This window comes from Lutra lutra, chromosome 8 (genome assembly GCF_902655055.1).
Source record: "Lutra lutra chromosome 8, mLutLut1.2, whole genome shotgun sequence".
NCBI lineage: Eukaryota > Metazoa > Chordata > Mammalia > Carnivora > Mustelidae > Lutra > Lutra lutra.
Window position 1 is genome coordinate 32,607,717 of NC_062285.1, and position 17,983 is coordinate 32,625,699.

Below are 17,983 nucleotides of genomic sequence, written 5' to 3' on the forward strand. Positions count from 1 at the left end.
TTTCGGATCCAGAGAAGTACACGTTCTCTGAATCTTTTGGTCCTGACATTTAACAAGTGACTTCACACCCAAATGGTATTTCAGAGTGATGAGGCATCCCGCAACTGAAAATCTCTTTGTAACTCAATACCGAGGCTTTGTCTTCAAGTTAGGCATTGTTACAGAGTTTGAAAGCTTAGTTGGTGTTCCCCTGGCAAACTGTAGGCTTCTGCACACCAGCCCTGAGTGCCGGGAGGCTGCCGCACTCTGTGGGACTCCTGTCCAGTGAACCCTCTGACCCTTAGGGACTGTGTGTGCCAGGGGTGTGCCTGCCCACAGGCTAACAGAAGGAGTTTCTAGATTGAAGGGGGGTAGATTATGTTCACCTACGGGCGTCTCTCATTCTCCTCTCATTGACACCCGTGCTCATGTTTTCTTAGAGTAACTACTTACTCTTTGCAGTTCCCATCACATTTTAATCCTGAGAAATGTGTGTCAGAAGGAATAGTTGAAACCACACGAAATAGAAGTGAATTCTCATTGTACTTTTGCTTCATTGTTGGGGTTATATCTAAAGTTACCCTGTGTGTCTAAAAATTCATTAACATATCAGTTCATTACAGAATTTTTGTGTTAAATGGAATACCTGTTGAGATTTTGTTTTGTAGTAGATTTTGCACCAGTGGGGAAAATTTCCTAAGACCTTTAAAAGCTTGCCGCCTGTATTAATAGCTGTCTTATGTTCTGAGTTTTTGATGTGTTTTATGTGACTTAAATATGATTGCTATAAGAAGTTAAGAAGAGAAAAAAATCATTTTTAGTGCCTTTGGATTATCATAATGAGAATATTGTAATTTGATAGATGTGAAAATGCCATCATAAAATTGACATTCAAACAGTAACTTCAACTTTGCGAGTTTTCTTTGTGCCCTTTTCTTACACAGGCACAAAGGGTGTAAGCTTAAGAAGGAAAGCCTGAGAACTGAACTTCCTTCCTGACTTGGGTTATTTCCTTCTGACCCACATGCTATTTATAAACCAGTGCTAGGGAGGGCTATAATGTTTCAGTAGTGCACTGCCCTCTAGCTGTGATCTGAGGAACTGGATACTTGAAATAGTGACTTGCCTGCCATTTATTTAGTTTTGAGGGGAGATTCTGTTTATACATTGGTTTTACATTTCTCAGGCTGTTACATATTTTCATAATTTTATTACAGAGGAAACTTTATTAAAAATGAAGTAAATTTTCATTTGGTCTGTGATTAGCTTTGAGGCTTCCTTTACATTTATAAAGTGTGGACTCGGGAATTTGTTGAGGGTGGGCACTTGAGGCAGGCAGTTTTATTAGCACTAAAGGGATTATTTGCATCAGTTGCTGAAAATGCCTCTTATGCTGTCAGCAGAGCACCAGGCAAATGGAAACTTGTTTGGGTGATTTGATTTTTTTCCCCTAACTTGCTTTTGAATAAGAACTATCTGGAGTAATGTCTACTAATCATATCGCCCACATATTGGCAAAAATCTACTTAGTGTTCAATTAGAATATCGTCAGTGTATAATTTAAATTCTTTTTTCTTTACCAGTACCTTTCAGAAGTAGTTCTCAGTGCTGAGGTGCTTCAAAGAGCTCAAAGTTTATACATTTGTGAAAGAACCAGTCATAAGTTGGAACAGACACTACCGGAAGGCCATCCATTGGTTATATTTTCAAAAGTGTCCAATAATCTTCCTCTTTAAAATATGTTTCGCCCCTAACAAGCAATACTTTTTTCTTTCTAACTTCACCTCCTGAAGTCAAGCTGATAAACCAGGAGATCTAAATTTACATTGGTTGCATTTCCCATGACCTCCAAATCAGCTGCACTCCAGGAATAAAGAAAATGGGTACAGTTGTCTCTTGCCTTGATCTCGATGCATAAAACCAGGATGCTATCTTAATTAGGCTCTTTCACTGGTGTAATGAGCAGTGTACTGTTTGTTTCACACAGGCCTCAGGGCCGGTGATTTTTGTGGATTTTGCAACACACTCATTGGTGCTTGCTTGTAAGAGAGTACTGTTCTCCTAGTGAAGGAGGTTTGGGACTAGCAATGGTGGTGGTGACTTTTACACGTAGAAGAACAAGGGATTTCACTGTACAAAGAAAGTGTTTTTATACTGTTCTTGATGATGGTATTAATATTTCTTGCTAAAACATTTTCCTTCTGTGGTCTGATATCAAGTTTAAGGGGATGATGTTTCTTGGAAGAATTGTGAGTCCCATTTAATTGTCCTGTCTTGTTGCCATTGTTTTCTAGCATCCTCCAGGACAAATAGCGAGGAAATACAGCTCCTGCTCCACTATTTTCCTAGATGATAGCACAGTCAGTCAACCAAACCTCAAGTATACAATTAAATGGTGGGTATACACATTTTTGCTTGACTAAATGCTTTTTTCTGTTCCTTAACCTGACAGCTAACTGGTTGGTTGTGGGGTCTGGAAGTGGTAAGACTGGGCTGGAGGACAGGCCTTTGACTATTGAGGATATCTGTTTAAAAAGTGATTTTGGTAGTTAAAATGTGGGGTGTTCAAAATATTTGTGTACATTTACATAAAAGACCAGATTTTAAAATTATTTTAAATGTAGATGAGAACATGTATTTGATTTCTACCTCCCCACTTTTTATTAAAGCCATCCTGGAATAACTCTACTAACATTTTATTTACCTTTGAAATAAAGAGGGGCTTTTGTGGTCCCATTTAAGACTCAGGGCTACAGTGTATTTGCCCAGAGTTGAGAGATCTGAGTCCTGATCTTGGCTCTTTAGCAACAGGGAGGGTTTGGGTAAGACCCTTCTCTTTGAAACCTTATTTTAAAGAGGGGCTTAAGGGGAAAGGGGAGTCTTTGGATAAAATCCTTTCCCTTTTGGGCTTCAGTTTCCTTATTTTAAAATGGAAGGTAAGAGGGAAGGAACACTTTTTTCTTGTAATGTTCCCCCATTAGCATTGTGATAATAATGGCCTTTGACAGAGATCGCAGAAAACCTGATGTGCTGGGGTCTGTGGTCATCATTTCAACTGCAGAAAACCTAGGGTATTTTATTTTTATATGTGTTTAAGAAATTACACATTTAACAACAGGCCAAGTTAGTGTATGATGTAAGTGTTTAAATTTCTAAATAAGAAGTATTCTTTCATTTCAGTGGGCCATGTTTTCAGGCTTAGAAGCCCTATTCTGAGTGTGGCCATATGTAACAATAAATCACAACCTCAGTCAGGCAGCAGGGACTGTGTCAGTCTTCTGCGGACAGCAGCCACTCCAGGTGCTGGGGGGAGGTGGAAGATGGGGCCACTTGGAGGGAGGCTGCCTTCTGTCCTCAAGGGTTGCATGTTTTCTAAGATCTAAATAGAAATGCAACTTCTTCCCTTATTACCTTGACATTTAAGGGCATGATAAATGGTGAGTGGGCATAAACCCAAACAGTCCACGTTTGTGGCTGGGAAGTGGTTTGCATGTCATAGCCTTTGGGGCACGGTTTACTGCCAGGATATAGGAAGTGCAGTACTTCTTGGGAGTATTTTCTAGAGTAAATCATTAGTGATTGTGGAGAGGAGCGGAAAGCCCTGAGGATTTATGTACCATGTAGCTGTTGGCGTCCGCACAAGTTCCAGAGAGCCTGGAATGAAAGCTGCTAATCTCTCTAATCCTGGGATCCTCTGCAATGGGAGGGGAGGCCAGGTGGAGCGGAGGGCACCTTCACTTTCAGGGCCCGCGGGAGCTCTTGGGATTTACAAATGGATCCGACTCAGTTGTTCAGTACTTTCCCCTGGATAACTGAAAATGGCCACTGGTTGTGACATAGACACTTAGGAGCCTGGTGGGAAAACTGGTTAGCACTCAGATATTTCAGTGTCACCTATGTTATAAATGTGCTGCTGTGCAAATCAGTGGTTCCAAGCTCTGGCTACACCTTGGAGTCCTCTGGGAGCTGGGAAGTATGCTGGTGTTTGGTGTCTGGATTTTTAACACCCTCCTTAGGAGATTCTAGTAGGCAGCCAAGTTTGAGAACTCCTGATGTAAGTGGACAGTTGCTCTCCCCTCCCCCACCAAAGTTCACTCGAAACTTTTAAATTATAGGTTAAGATGTGGAGAAAGAAGAGCTAAAAGCTGGCCCAGTTAAAGAGTAGACTGTTGAAACAAAACATTTAGTGTAGATACTGTGACTTCCCTGATCCAGAAGACATGTTCTTTGCACCACCTGAAATCCCTTCAGTCAGTAGTTCATTTATTTGTATCTTGGACCTGGGACTACGGTGGACCCTAGCCGAGGTAGTACCATCAAAATCCTTCCCTGTAAATGCCTGCATCCCGCTTGGCTGTGTTGTAGTCAAGGAGCGGAAGGGTAGAAGACATGGGTGTTAACAGGCCTGGTTGAGCGTCAGCCAGGTCTTTGATGGTGTAAGGGGAGAGGGATACTCGGAAGGAGTCGTGTCAAAAAGCGGGGTAGGAAGAAGCTAAGCCTGAATGCCCTCCTATTCTGCAGCTCTGCCTGGAACTTAACCCAACACCTAACAAAAGGAAACTCCTGTTTTCCTTTTTCTGCTTTCCCTAAATCTAGGCCCTTTTCTCGGTCCCCTTTCCTGGGACATTAGAAATACCAAAACCATTAAAACTCTTGAGCTCCATTATGGACATGGTGAGTATCTGTGGGCTGAACTTACTTCCTGAAAAGCAAGTATGACCTTGTTTCTTTGAGAAAATCCTCTGACTTCTAAACATCAATTTCTAACTTAATTTTTTAAAAGAAAACCCTTCTGCAAAATGTGGGCTGCCAAAGGAACAAACATATTTACAAATTCTAGTTGAAGAATGCATGGGGGTCAAGTGCTGTTCTAACAGTGAACGAAAAGTTTTAAATGTAACAAGTTTGGGTATTCTGTGCTTATTCTTCTCAGAGGCATAATTTCTTTTTTGAGAACTTGATTTTCCCATCTTTCCCCTAAATGCCAACAGCTGTGTGGTATGAATTTAGCATTTGCTAACCAACCCCCATGCCTCTGCAGCCGACCTCCATCTTCCCTTCCAAAATCCTATAACAGGCATAGGAATGATGATGAGTGAAAAGGGTCTAGGGCTAGTGGAGCCCCATGCACACTAGTGGCCAAATCACCCATGGACCTTGGCCTCCGAGGGTTGGAGAGCAGCTGCTTGCCCGCATGCCTCCACCCCCTGCACCTCCTCTTTGCTGCTGGAACCCACCATCTCTTGGACTTGAAAAGTTTCAGGATTGTCATGTGCTTTGCTGATTTAGCTCTAGGTCAGAGGATAAGTACAAGGCCAACAGCCACAAATCTGTTTTGTTTTGTTCATCAGGAAAATAGCATTTCTTTATTCCCAACCGTGTGGCAAACACAGTTGAGCAAACCCTTTGGTCCAAATATGCCTCTGGTTTGACCCCAGCCCAATTTTGGTGAGATCTCACCATTTTCTGAGGATGTAGCAGAACTGACCAGGCCTCCGAAGCCCAAAGTGTGGGATTGATTTTCAGCTGACTGCCCGGTGCTCCCACAATTACTCCTTTCAAGATGACCAACTAAACTGGCCCATGGAACTGTGCTGTATGTGAATTCTGAGCTTGGTTTTCCTATTTTTGGGGATATCATCTTGAGTGGAAACTGTCCTACATTGTGGCTCTCTTTTTCCTGAAGATCTAAGGCCACGATGATATCCAGTTTTGCTTTTGGCTTAGGAGATTCAGAAGATAGTGACCTTGGGGCCCTGAAGATTTCACTCAATTTGCAGAAGCAGAAGCACCCCTTAAGTTGAAATTATGCTAGGGTAACAACTATAATGATAATGAATTTTGTTTTAGAACTTTGTTTGAAATAACACTTTTATATATTTTGTTTGGTTATAATAACAGCTCTGTAATGTAGGTTGAATTGTCCTAATTTTGTAGGCAAGGAAATATAGGCTCTGGGAGGTAAATGAACTCCAATAAATGAAGCAGCCAGGTTTTAAACCCAGTTTGTTCTCCCTATCCAGAAATACTTTTCCTGTGTCATGCTCCCTTACAGAGGAGGCAAGAACCATTTTCTTCCTCAATAAATCGAAGTGATTAAACTAGTCACTGCACCACATCCAGTCATATGAAACATCAGTTTAAATCTGACATTAGATTAGAAAACAGTTTTCATCACAGCATGACTATTAAATGAATTAAACAGTAATTTCTTCCCTTTTCCCAGAGGCAACATGGTAGCACAAAAGGGCCCCAAACCACTGTACCAGTCAGAAATCCTGGTGTCCAGTGTCTGAGCCTGAATTTTTCTCACTTATGAAATAGAGTTGATAATATCTACTGTTTTTCATTACAGGGCTGTTAATGTATGCTTGAAAACTGTATAATTTTTATTTTTTAATTCTGAAGCCCTTTCACCCCAGTTATAATTCCTTTGTCAGCTTGGACACTCTTGAAGATGTTAGGAGAAAGAGAATATATTGCCATTTGCTCAAGAGGACTTCTAACACTTAGCTGAAATCCTATGAATGAATATGTCCAGAGAGAGAGAGTGCCTTGGAAGATGAGAGGTTTCTTGTCATTGTCATAGGAAGTCATAGGGAGCCTTTGAGCTGTTTGGAATCCAACGCTGAGTAAGGGGATGTGTTTCGGACTGAGCCCTCCACCTGCGTCCTGTGCCCTGGATCGCGGTTTCTGTGCTCTGAGTACCCAGAGCACAGTCTGATGCAGCCAGTTAGTGAAATTCTTAGAAGCCTAAGCATAAATTCTGTTCTCCTCAGTAAATTTTGAAGTAAAACAAAAGTAGTGGAATGATTTAGACAACTTACAGAAGAGGAAATTAAAAAAATATATCGGCCAGTTAACATGAATAACCCTGCTAACTTCATAGGTGGTCATAGGAACTCACATTGAAAACAAGTACACTTCTTTACCTCTCCGGTTGGAGAACCGTTTTTCAGAATAGTCAAGGTAAGTGTCAGCAAGGATGAGGTTGCAGACACTGGTAGGGAAGTAAACCAGCATCCTTTTTCTGCAAAAATTGGTGGCAGTGTATGTGGGGAGCCTTACAATTGTTAATGACTTCAGATTGGATAATTTCAATTACAGAATGTTTCCTTACGGAAATAATATGGTCCCAGGTAGCACAAGTACTTATCTATGAAGGTATCAATATGGTGTTAATTATAATTGCAAATTACTAGACACAAGTGTTGAGTAGCAGGGCAGTAGTTATTCAGCAGCTATACAGTGGACTGTAAGCAGCCATTTAATGTCATGTTTTTAAAGCATATTTTAATGGCAAGAAAAATATTAATGAGGAAAAAATAGTATGCAAACCTGTTTATACATATCATTTATAGATATCTTTTTTTCCTTTTAAGGATTTTATTTATTTGACACAGAGAGAGAGAGAGAGCACAACTAAGCAGACTGGCAGGGAGAGGGAGAAGCAGGCTCTCTGCTGAGCAGGGAACCCCATTTGGGACTTGATCCCAGGACCCTGGAATCATGACCCAAGCTGAACGCAGACGCTTTACCGACTGAGCCACCCAGGTGCCCCAAATAGGAATAGATACTATGTATCTCAAGCTAACAGTAGTCATCTTTAGGCAGACGGTTTACTTTTTTTTTTTTTTTTTAATATACTTTCTGTATTTTCCTGAAGTTCTACAATATGAATGTAACACATTTTTTAAATCAGAAAAACATTATTTGGAAAAATATATTCAGAGGAGGGGAGTATCTTCATTAAATTCACATCTTTTAAAATGTAAAATAAAATTTTAAGGTAGTGTTAAAATAAGAGTTATAGTGATTCCTGGGTGGCTCAGTTGGTTAAGCATCTGCCTTTGGCTCAGGTCATGATCCCAGGGTCCTGGGTTTGAGCCCCACATCGGACTCCCTACTCAGCGGGGAGCCTGCTTCTCCCTCTGCCTGCTCTGCCTGTTCTGCCTGCAGCTCTCTGTGCTGCTGCCATCTCTCTGACAAATAAATAAATAAATAAAATCTAAAAAAAAAATCTGGGGGAAAAAAAAGTTATAGTACTATTTCAGTAAGTGAATGAATAAGTTAGGTGGATTGCCAAGAGATTATTGATTTAAAAGAAGAAAAACCCAGCAAACCACTGTGGGTGATACTCAAATTTTTAGGTAGTTATAAAGAAACTATAGTTTTTCTAAATTAGGAGGTACTAAGTTGGAAATTTCCAATGGTATTTGCTTTTCAGTACCTGATTTTACAAAAGTGCCAACATTTTACAAGTGAAGAAAGCTTAAAATTTCAAGTAGAAAGAGAATTTGTTTCTAAATACCTCTTGAAGTTTTTGTATTCCTGGAAAAGATTTAATAGTTGCAGGGAATGAGTACAAGATTGACTTCCTTTGGAGAGTGTGATTTCTTGATCAGTGTCTGAATTAAATGGGACTATTCAGTTGAATTGTTTGACTTTTACTTCAATTTATATATTTATGGTCAGAAAGATAATATATAACATTTTGAATATGCTTACAAAACATTGAACCCTGCATTTTATTTTACAGTGTAGCTCTCGCAATATATTACCACATCAAAAACAGGTATGTGGATGATTAATTTTGTGCTAAAAACATTACACATTATCTCCTATATTATTTCTCCTATTTTTTCCTCTTATGTTCTAGTTGCTTCAGCCTTTGTATTCTTTACTCATGTTGTCATGGAATTTCTAGAGTTAGTTTAATTTACCAAAACTTCCCAGGTAAGTGCTGAGCAGCTCAGTCAGAGGGAACCAAATGGGTGTTCGTGTTTGAAGCCAGCAGAACACAGCAAACCTTGATAATGCCCAGCTTCCTTTTCACTCGTGAGTTTCTGTATAATTTGCTTAAACAGTCTTTCTTTTATAAACTACTATTTTAAAAATTTACTATGTGCTACTTCAACACGAGAAAAAATGTTTATAGTTTTAAATGAGAAGAAACTTTGGTGTAAATTTAGATGTAAACTATTTTAATGTAGTAGAAACCTTCTCTCTGGTAGAAGTCAGATGACAAAACAGATGAAGGAGGAGCCAGTGCGGTGAGGTGCGGTGAGGTGCGGTGGTCTCTGTGGCGCCCAGGTCAAGGCACTGTACTTCCAGTGCAAGTCACCACTTTTGATGGCATTTACTGGCCTTGTAACAACCAGCCGTCCTTTTAGAGATGTATGGATTACTGAGTTAAGCTTTTCTACACATTACCTCTTGTTTTTCAGTATAAAATCGTGAAACTCTTAATGAAGTGTTTAAGTTGAATGTTGTGAAAATTTCAAATTAATTTCCAGGACACACCGAATGTTCATTTTTACCCTTGAACTTCTTTCCTTTCAGCTACCATATAGTGATGGTTTAAGCATATCCATTAGCCTTTGCTGAGAAGCAAGATGTTTAAAGAAGTTTGTCACTTGCATAGATTTGGTTTATTTGAAAACTCAGAAAATGAAAATCTAGATTTTTTTTTTTTTTTTGCTTAGGTTAATTCAGCTAAATGTGGTTTATAACCTTCATTTTCGTAGACTTTAAACAGAAATGATTAAATATTGTACCCAAGAGAGATTATTCGTGGATAACCAGTAGCATCTCTGACATCTAACATTGACTTTAGTTTTTTGAAATATGTTAAATCAAATGTATTTTTTTTTATTTTGAGTGACATTCTTGCAGAAAGTAAACTCCATTTTCTCTTATTTTCCCCACCAGGGACCCAGATGGAAGGATGCTCTTAGATATTTTTGATGAAAACCTTCACCCTCTTTCGGTAATCTCTTCCTTCTGATGGTGTTTAATTATTTCTCTTTTGTTTTAATTGGGTGGCCAGTCATCTGAAAACATTTCCTTCCCCAGAAATCCGAAGTGCCACCAGATTATGATAAACACAACCCAGAGCAGAAGCAGATTTACCGGTTTGTTCGGACACTGTTCAGTGCTGCTCAGCTGACGGCCGAATGTGCCATTGTCACCCTGGTGAGTGCCTTCCCAATGACCACAGCCGTTCTCTAGATCACCGGAGTGGGTGCAAGCAGGGAGTCTCACCAGGTACCCTCGGCAAACTACATCTTCGTCTTCAAGGTTGTCTCCCCGCACCGCCCCAGGGAGAGTACAGAATGGATCTCCCAAAAGGGGGGTGTGAAGTCTGTTCCACCGTCCCCACCTAAAGTCAGTTGTAAAATCACATTCAAAACCAATGAATGTTGAAACATTAAATGCACATAAGTAAAACCTTGGGCTAAAGGGGAGTAAGAAGGACCAAGGCCACTTACTCCCTACTAATGTCCCGGTTTCCTGTTAAACCCTGCAAAGGTTTTCATGACATTAAGAAGATGTGATGAACACATACATCCTCTGTGACTCCTGTTATAGGAAGAGGTACTATATGTTGCTGCCTTCTTTTTTGTGATTTTTGTGTCAATAATGTGTTTGTAAGATAGAGACAACATGGACGTGTACTTTAAGACTCACAGAGATAAAAATCTATAATCTTACTTAGATTCTTAAAACTTTAGGGGCTATTTAGGTCAAATCTCATTTGGGAAATAGATGGACAGTAGAACCCATTCTTGCTGACCTTTTATTTTACATTGCATGCAACTCAGATAAGCAGTTAGCTGTGCCTGTGAGTGAGCCCTCCCAGAGGGAGAGCAGAAAGCCATTCCCTGTTGCTTCTGAGAAGAGATTGTTGTCCACTAGAAAGTTTACAGGCCACCCAAGGACCCTTTGTATCTCTGCGACACTAAGAGCTTTATGCCCTTCAGCTAATTCAATAGTAAACCTGTTTGTTTATTCATTCAGTGGTTTGTCGTTTGTGTGTTCAGGCTTTCTCTCACTGAACTTGCCACCTAATGGGTAAAACAGACATTGAGCAAGTAATCATTGGGTATTTGGAATGATAATAGCTCTTCGGTCCTATGTGAGAAGTATATTTATGGCTTAGTTGTTCACCCAGTGGATTTCAAGTTCTTACAAAAACATGCAGCAGGGAAACAGGGTTGAAATTGTTGTAAAGGGAAATGGTGATAAAGAGAAAAGGAGGGTAAGAAAACCAGATGAACCCACAGATGAGATTCGTACTAAACTTTCATGCCATGATGATTTATTTTGAAGCTGCTGTGGATGGAACATGGTGGGGATTTTTTTTTTAACCTTTAATTCTTAAGAAAATTATGACCTGACTGTGACTTGATTGTTTAGACTTATTAGCATGAAGAGGTTAGTGTCCTGTGGAGGACAGAGAGCTGAGATTTTAATCCCTGCCACTCCCAGCTTTGGCAGAGATGTTGAGAGAACATCTAAAGTGCATTCCATTTCCAAGGGTGACAGGGAGGATTGGTTAATTCATGTCTTTGGAGTGCTGTAGGAGTGGTGCATTTTTGTCAGTAATTATAACTACTGAAATCTTCACTTGTCCTCTTAGATAAACTGGTGTTTAGCAGGAGGTTAGCTCGTTTTGAGGTCTTGGTAGTTCCAGCCTAAAGATGAGCAGCTTTGGGGTCCTGTGTGGTGGGTACAGCACTGCAGACTGACCCCCCGGCTGCTGCTGCTGTGCTGCTGCTTGTGAGGCCAAGGGTCAGCCTGCATGCCTGTGGGCAGAAGGCGGATCTATGCGTGCTCTGAGCTAGACCCTTGTGTGATAATTCTTCCCTTTGCTGTGTCCCTTGGAATTGGAAGCAGCCATTCAGAGAAGGTTCAGTCTGAGTAGACAGAGAAGCATTAACCTCTGCCTTTCTCCTGGGCATTCTCTTGGCATCCTGGCATGCTGCCCAGGAGGAGGCTGGTGGTGCGGGGAGGACAGCAAGTTAGCTGCAGCCCTGTTGCCCACAAGGAACAAAACTGTAGCCTGCCTGTGGTAAGACAGCTTCCAGGACCTTCAAATACTCAGAACCTAGTTACTGCAAAGCAAGTATTTCACAGCTTAATTAACTTTATTCTAAAAGAGTCACAGTAACTTTACATCACCAAATGTATGTTTTTAGCCTAGCAGAATATTGGGAAAGCTCTGCCATTGATATTGACACATGAGGAAATTAAAGGGGATAGGTAACTGAAATCACTCTTTGCTGATTTCTGATAAGTTTTCACTTAGGGGCATTGTGTAATATTCCCACCCATAGCTGTGGGGAGCCGGGGTTGGGTAGAAGGCCATGGTGCCCAGCTGCCCCTCTGTAGAGCCCGTCCTTTCCTGCAGGGGTTATTAGAGCTGGGTTAAACTTAGAGCTATGAACAGACAGCCATTTCAGTCCCATGTGTGATGCTTGGATAACAAAATACAGCTCCCTGTCTAAGCCAGGGATTTTGACTATAAGGATGAGAAACCCACACAAAGAGGCCAAGGCAGGAGATTTACTGGAAGGTTCATGAATCCCATATATCTGTGTACTCACCCTATAACAGGTTCCTCTATCCGTCTCCTTTCTGGGGCTGCCTCTTCTTGTCTCTGCTCTTCCCTTTGGGTTTGCAATATTGAATTTCAGGTTGGTTTCTGGCTGGTTGGACGTGGCAGGGAAGTAACTGCCCTAACCTTGACTGTCCATCACTTTTGCACTGAAGGCCCAACACTGGCTAATTCAACCTCTTGGGTTTAGTTCAGATTTTGGAGAGGGGATGAATTTTGATTGGCTTTATCAGTGACTAACCCAGTTCCTTCAGGTCAGATGTTTACTCTTAGAGCAGTCATGACCCAGAGGTGATAGGACAGAGGGGCCCCGGGCTCTGTCCTGAACCATTGTTTTTCTTACTCTGTTCAAAACCTTCAGTGGTTCCTCATCTTCCTCAAGAAAGACACAGAGAAGGCCCTTATGTAACCTATAGCAGGGTTAGGCCACCTTTCATTTCAGTTCAGCTGCCTCTCTTCATACCAGTACCTGCCTTGGGACTTTGGCACGTGACACCGCTGCCTGGAATCCTCTTTCCCTAAACGCATGTGGCGCCACCCTGCCTTCCTTCAAGTCTTTGCTCAAAGGGCACGTCCTCGAGGCCATCATACTTTGAATTGTAATCTCCCTCCTCCCCCACATTCCTTTCTCATCATTTCCTGCTTTGTTTTTCTTCATAGCACTTGTCACCAATTAACATTTTTTTATGTTTTACATGTTTATCCTATTTTGTTTATACGTTCCATGATTAAGAGGTTTTTTAAAAAATGTTTTTGTCTTTCTTGTTCACTGCACTGTGACCAACATCTGGAACAAGGCTGGGTGCCTAATAAATATTAAATATCAAAGTAAGTGTAGAATAACTGCCTACTCCTGAGGTAATTGAAAGTGGTATTGATATGCCTTGCACTTTGCCTGAAACATAGGGGGAACATTCAGGAGCTACTTGTGGTAGTCTTCTCCTACGCTGGGAGTTTTATAACTTTACACTCCTGTTCTGCTATTTTGCTTAAGGTATTAAGGTAAGCCTTCTGACGGGAGGGTGGTGAAGTCATTGGTCTGGGGACATTGCTCAGCTGATCCCCTGAGTGTTGCCTATAAGGTTGGTTCTATCTGGAGGGCTGCAGTGATGGGTGATAGGAGAGAGAGAGGAAGTTAGTTAGTAGCTGATAGAGAGGAGTCGGGCATAAAAAAAAAGTGGGAGTGGAGAAGAAATGGGGATGGCAACAAATGGGACTAACCAGACAAGATGTATTACCTTTTTATTAATTTCTTCTTTTTTGTAGCTTTATTGAGATATAGTTTAACTTACCATAAAATCCCCTTATTTAAAGTAAGCGCTTCAGTGGTTTTTTGGTATCTTGTGCAACCATCACCACAGCCTAATTTCAGAATATTTTCATCATCCCATAAAGAAACCCTTTAGCAGCCACTCCCCATCCCCAGACCCTATTCTAGACCCAGATAACCCCACCATTCTATTTTCTTTCTCAAGGGATTTGCCTATTTTAGGCATTTCGTAGAACAAATTGATACAATATAGCCTTTTGTGACTGGCTTTTCACTTACTGTAATGTTTTTAAACATAATCCATTTTGTAACATGTAGAGTATTTCATTCTTTTTTATTGCTAAATAATCTTCCATTTTGTTTATTCATTCATCAGTTAATGGACATATGAGTTTCTGTTTTTTAGCTATTATGAATAATGCTACTGTGAACATTTGTGCACATTTTTTTTTTTTTTTTGAGTAGGCATATATTTTCATTTCTCTTGCTATATACCTAAGAGTGGAATTGCTGGGTCATATGGTAAGTCTTTAATTTTTTTGAGGAACAGTTTGTTTTTCTGTGTGGTGGTACCATTTTACATTCTACTTGGCAGTTCTGTAATAGGAAGGTTCCAGTTTCTCCACATAATATCCTTGCCAACACTTGTTGTTGTCTTTTTTGATGTTAGCCATTCTAGTAGGTGTGAAGTGTTGAGCATCTTTCCGTGTGTTTATTGGGCGTTTGTTTATCTTCTTTGGAGAAATGTCTATTCAAATTCTTTGCCCATTTTTAAATTGGGTTGTCTTTTTATTATTGAATTGTAAGAGTTCTTTATATGTTCTGCCTTAAAAGTCCCTTGTCAGGTAATGATTCACAAGTATCTTCTCCTATTCTCTCTGTTGTCATTCACTTTCTTAATAGTATCATTTACAATATAGGTTTTTCATCTTCATAAAGCCCAATCTGTATGTATTTTTTCTTTTGTGTTTTTGGTGTTGTATCTAAGAAACCATTAAATAACACAGGGTGATGTGATTTACTCTGATGTCTTCTTTTAGGAATTATGTAATTTTAGGTATATACATTTAGGTATGATCCATTTTGAACTCATTTTTGTGAGGTAGGGATCCAGATTTATTCCTTTGCATGTGGATATCCAGTTGTTGCAGTGCCATTTGTTGAAGAGACTGTCCTTTCCTCATTGAATTGTTTTATAACTCTTGTCAAAAATCAGTTGACCATAAATGGGCAAGTTTATTTCTGGACTTTCAGTTTTATTTCATTGGTCTGTTTGTATTTCCTAATGTCCACACCACACTGTCTTGATTATCATAGCTTTGTAGTCGAAGTTAGAAAGTGTAACTCTCAGGGCACCTGGGTGGCTCAGTCAGTTAAGCGTCTGACTCTTGATTTTGCCTTAGATCTTGTGATTGGGCTCTGTGCTGGGCATGGAGCCTGCTTAAGGTTCTCTCTCTCTGTCTGCCCCTCCCCTCACTCTCCCACTCTCTCTCAAAAAGAAAAAAGAGAAAGTATTTCTCTGAATCTTCCAACTGTGTTCTTCAAGATTTTTTAGCTATTCTGTGACCCTTACATTTTCAATTTTAAAATCAGCTTGCTAGTTTCTGCAAACAAACAAACAGAAACAAAACCAGCTAGGATTTTGTCAGGGACAACATTGAATATGTAGATCAATTTGGGGACTATTTTAGTCTTAACACTAGTAAGTCTTCTAGTCTGGGAACATGGGATGTCTTTCCTTTTAGATTTTCTTCATTTTCTTTAAGCAGTTTTATAGTTTTCAGTGCACAAGTCTAGCACTTCTTCATAAAATTTATTCCTAGGTATTCTGTTTCATGTAATAGTAAGTGGAATTGTTTTCTTAATTTTCATTTTCAGATTGTTTATTGCTAATGTATAGGAATATAATTTATTTTTGTAGATTCATCTTGTATCCTTCCACATTGCTGAACTCATTTTAGTCCTAATAGTATTTTACTAGATTCCTTAGAATTTTTGATATGGAAGGTCATGCCATCAGCAAACAGATACAGTTTCACTTCTTCCTTTCTAAGCTGGATGGTTTTTCCTGGTTTTTCTGGCATATTTGTCTTAGCTAGACCTCTAGCATAGTGTTGAATAGAAGTAGTGAGAGTGCGCATCCTTGTTTTGTTCAAAATCTTGTAGGGAAAGCTTTCCGTCCTTTTCTGTTGGGTAAGTTAGCTGTGGGTTTTTCATAGATGCCTTCTGTCAAGTTGAGGAAGTTCCCTTGTGTTCCTAATTTGTGGAGTTTTGTTTTGTTTTTCTTAAAAGAGTATTAGATTCTGTCAGATGCTTCTCCTGCATGTATTGAGATTGATCATGTGGTTTTTCCTTTACTTTATTGATATGTTAAAACCAACCTTGCATTCCTGGGATAAATTACCCACATGGTTGTGGTATATAATTATTTTTATGTGTTGCTGGATTTGGTTTACTAATTTTTGTTGAGAATTGTTGCATTTATATTTGTAGGGGATATTGCCCTTTGAGTGTATTGTGATCTCTTCGGTTTTGGAATCAGCATAATGCTGACCTCATGATTAGGAAGCATTCCTTCCCTTGCTGTTTTTCTTTTTCTTTCTTTTTTTTAAATTTTAATTTTCATTTTTTATTGTGTTATGTTAGTCATCATACCATACATCATTAGTTTTTGATGTAGTGTTCCAAGATTCATTGTTTACATATAACACCCAGTGCCCCAGTGCTCCATGCAATATGTGCCCTCCTTAATGCACACCACCGGGCCTTTCTGTTTTTCTGAAGAGTTTGAGGATTGGTGTTAATTCTGATTTTAAATGTTTGGTAGAATTCACTACTGAAGCCGTTTTGGTCAGGATTTTTCTTTGTTGGAAGTTTTTATATTATAAATTCAGTCTCTTTCCTTATTATGAGTCTATTCCAATTTTCTATTTCTTCTTCAGTTAGTTTGTGTCATTTAGGAATTTGTCCATTTCATCTAAGTTATCCAGTTTGTTGGATAATAGTTGTTTATAGTATTCCCTTATAATTTTTATTTCTGTTAAGTCTATTGTAATGTCTGCTTTTACTAATTTTAGTCTTCTTTCTTTTTTTCTTGATTGATCTGGCTAAAGGTTTATCAATTTTAGTGATCTTTCTAAAGAACCAACATTTAGTTATATTGATTTTCTATTTTTCTGTTATCTATTTCATTTATTTCCACTCTAATCTTTATTAATTCCTTCCTCCTGCTTACTTTAGGTCTAGTTTGCTCTTCTTTTTCTTCTGGTTACTTACAAATACTGTTTAGAAAAATCAATTGTATATTATTTTACTTGGTAGAGAATTAAAATACCCAAGCAGGAATTAAACTAAAGAAATTACAGCTTAAGGTGGAAGGTTAGGTTATTAAATTGAGATTTCTCCTTTTTTAACGTGGGGATTTAATAAATATCCCTCTAAGCTTCAGGTATTTTACATAAATTTTCATATGTTGCATTTTCATTTTTATTAATACATTTTCTTGAGTTAGTTCTTAATTTTAGATATATAGGAATTGCAAAGATAGTACAGAGTTCCCATATACCTCAAACCTAGTTTATTTCTAACATCTGTAATATTATATAACATCTATAACATTATTTTTGGCCTCTTATATGTGTGTATTTGTTACAATTAAAGAACTGATAGTGATTAACTACAGTTCATGCTTTATTCACATTTCCTTAGTTTTACCCATTGTCCCTTCTCTTTCCCAGGATCTCATCCAGGATACCATATTATATTTAGTTGTCATATCTCCTTAGGCTCCTCTTGTCTGTAATTGTTTCTCAGACTTTTTTGTTCTTTTAGGTTTTTATTTTAATTACATTTAGTTAATTTACAGTGTTATATTAGTTCCAGGTGTACAATATAGTGATTCAGCAATTCCATACATCTTTGCTTATTACAAGTGCACACCTTAATCCCTATCACCTATTTAACTCATCCCCCTGCCACCCTCCCCTCTGATAACCATTAGTTTGTTCTTTATAATTAAGAGTTTGTCTCTTGGTTTGTCTTTTTCTTTTTTTTCCCTTTGCTTGTTTGTTTTGTTTCTTAAATTGCACATATGAGTGAAGTCATACGGTATTTATTTTCTCTGACTGACTTATTTTGCTTAGCATTATATTCAGGCTCCACCCATGTTGTCGCAAATGGCAAGATTTCATTCTCTTTTTTTATGGCTGAATAATACTCCATTGTGTGTGTGTCTTTGTTTGTGTATGTATATACCACATCTTCTTTATCCATTCATCAATCAGTGGACACTTCGGCTGCTTCGGTAATTTGGTTATTGTAAATAATGCCACAGT

General features: G+C 39.0%; 1 protein-coding gene across 2 annotated transcripts in view; it reads left to right on the forward strand.

Annotated features, from left to right (window-relative positions):
• Positions 1–17,983, forward strand: part of CCNY (cyclin Y) — a 318,012-nt gene that overhangs the window by 273,035 nt on the left and 26,994 nt on the right. For both annotated transcript variants that reach the window (XM_047739958.1, XM_047739957.1), the window contains 4 exons: positions 2,274–2,374; positions 8,519–8,554; positions 9,691–9,748; positions 9,835–9,954. In XM_047739958.1, the coding sequence (XP_047595914.1) occupies positions 2,274–2,374; positions 8,519–8,554; positions 9,691–9,748; positions 9,835–9,954 (315 nt within the window). The remainder of the gene's footprint in view (positions 1–2,273; positions 2,375–8,518; positions 8,555–9,690; positions 9,749–9,834; positions 9,955–17,983) is intronic.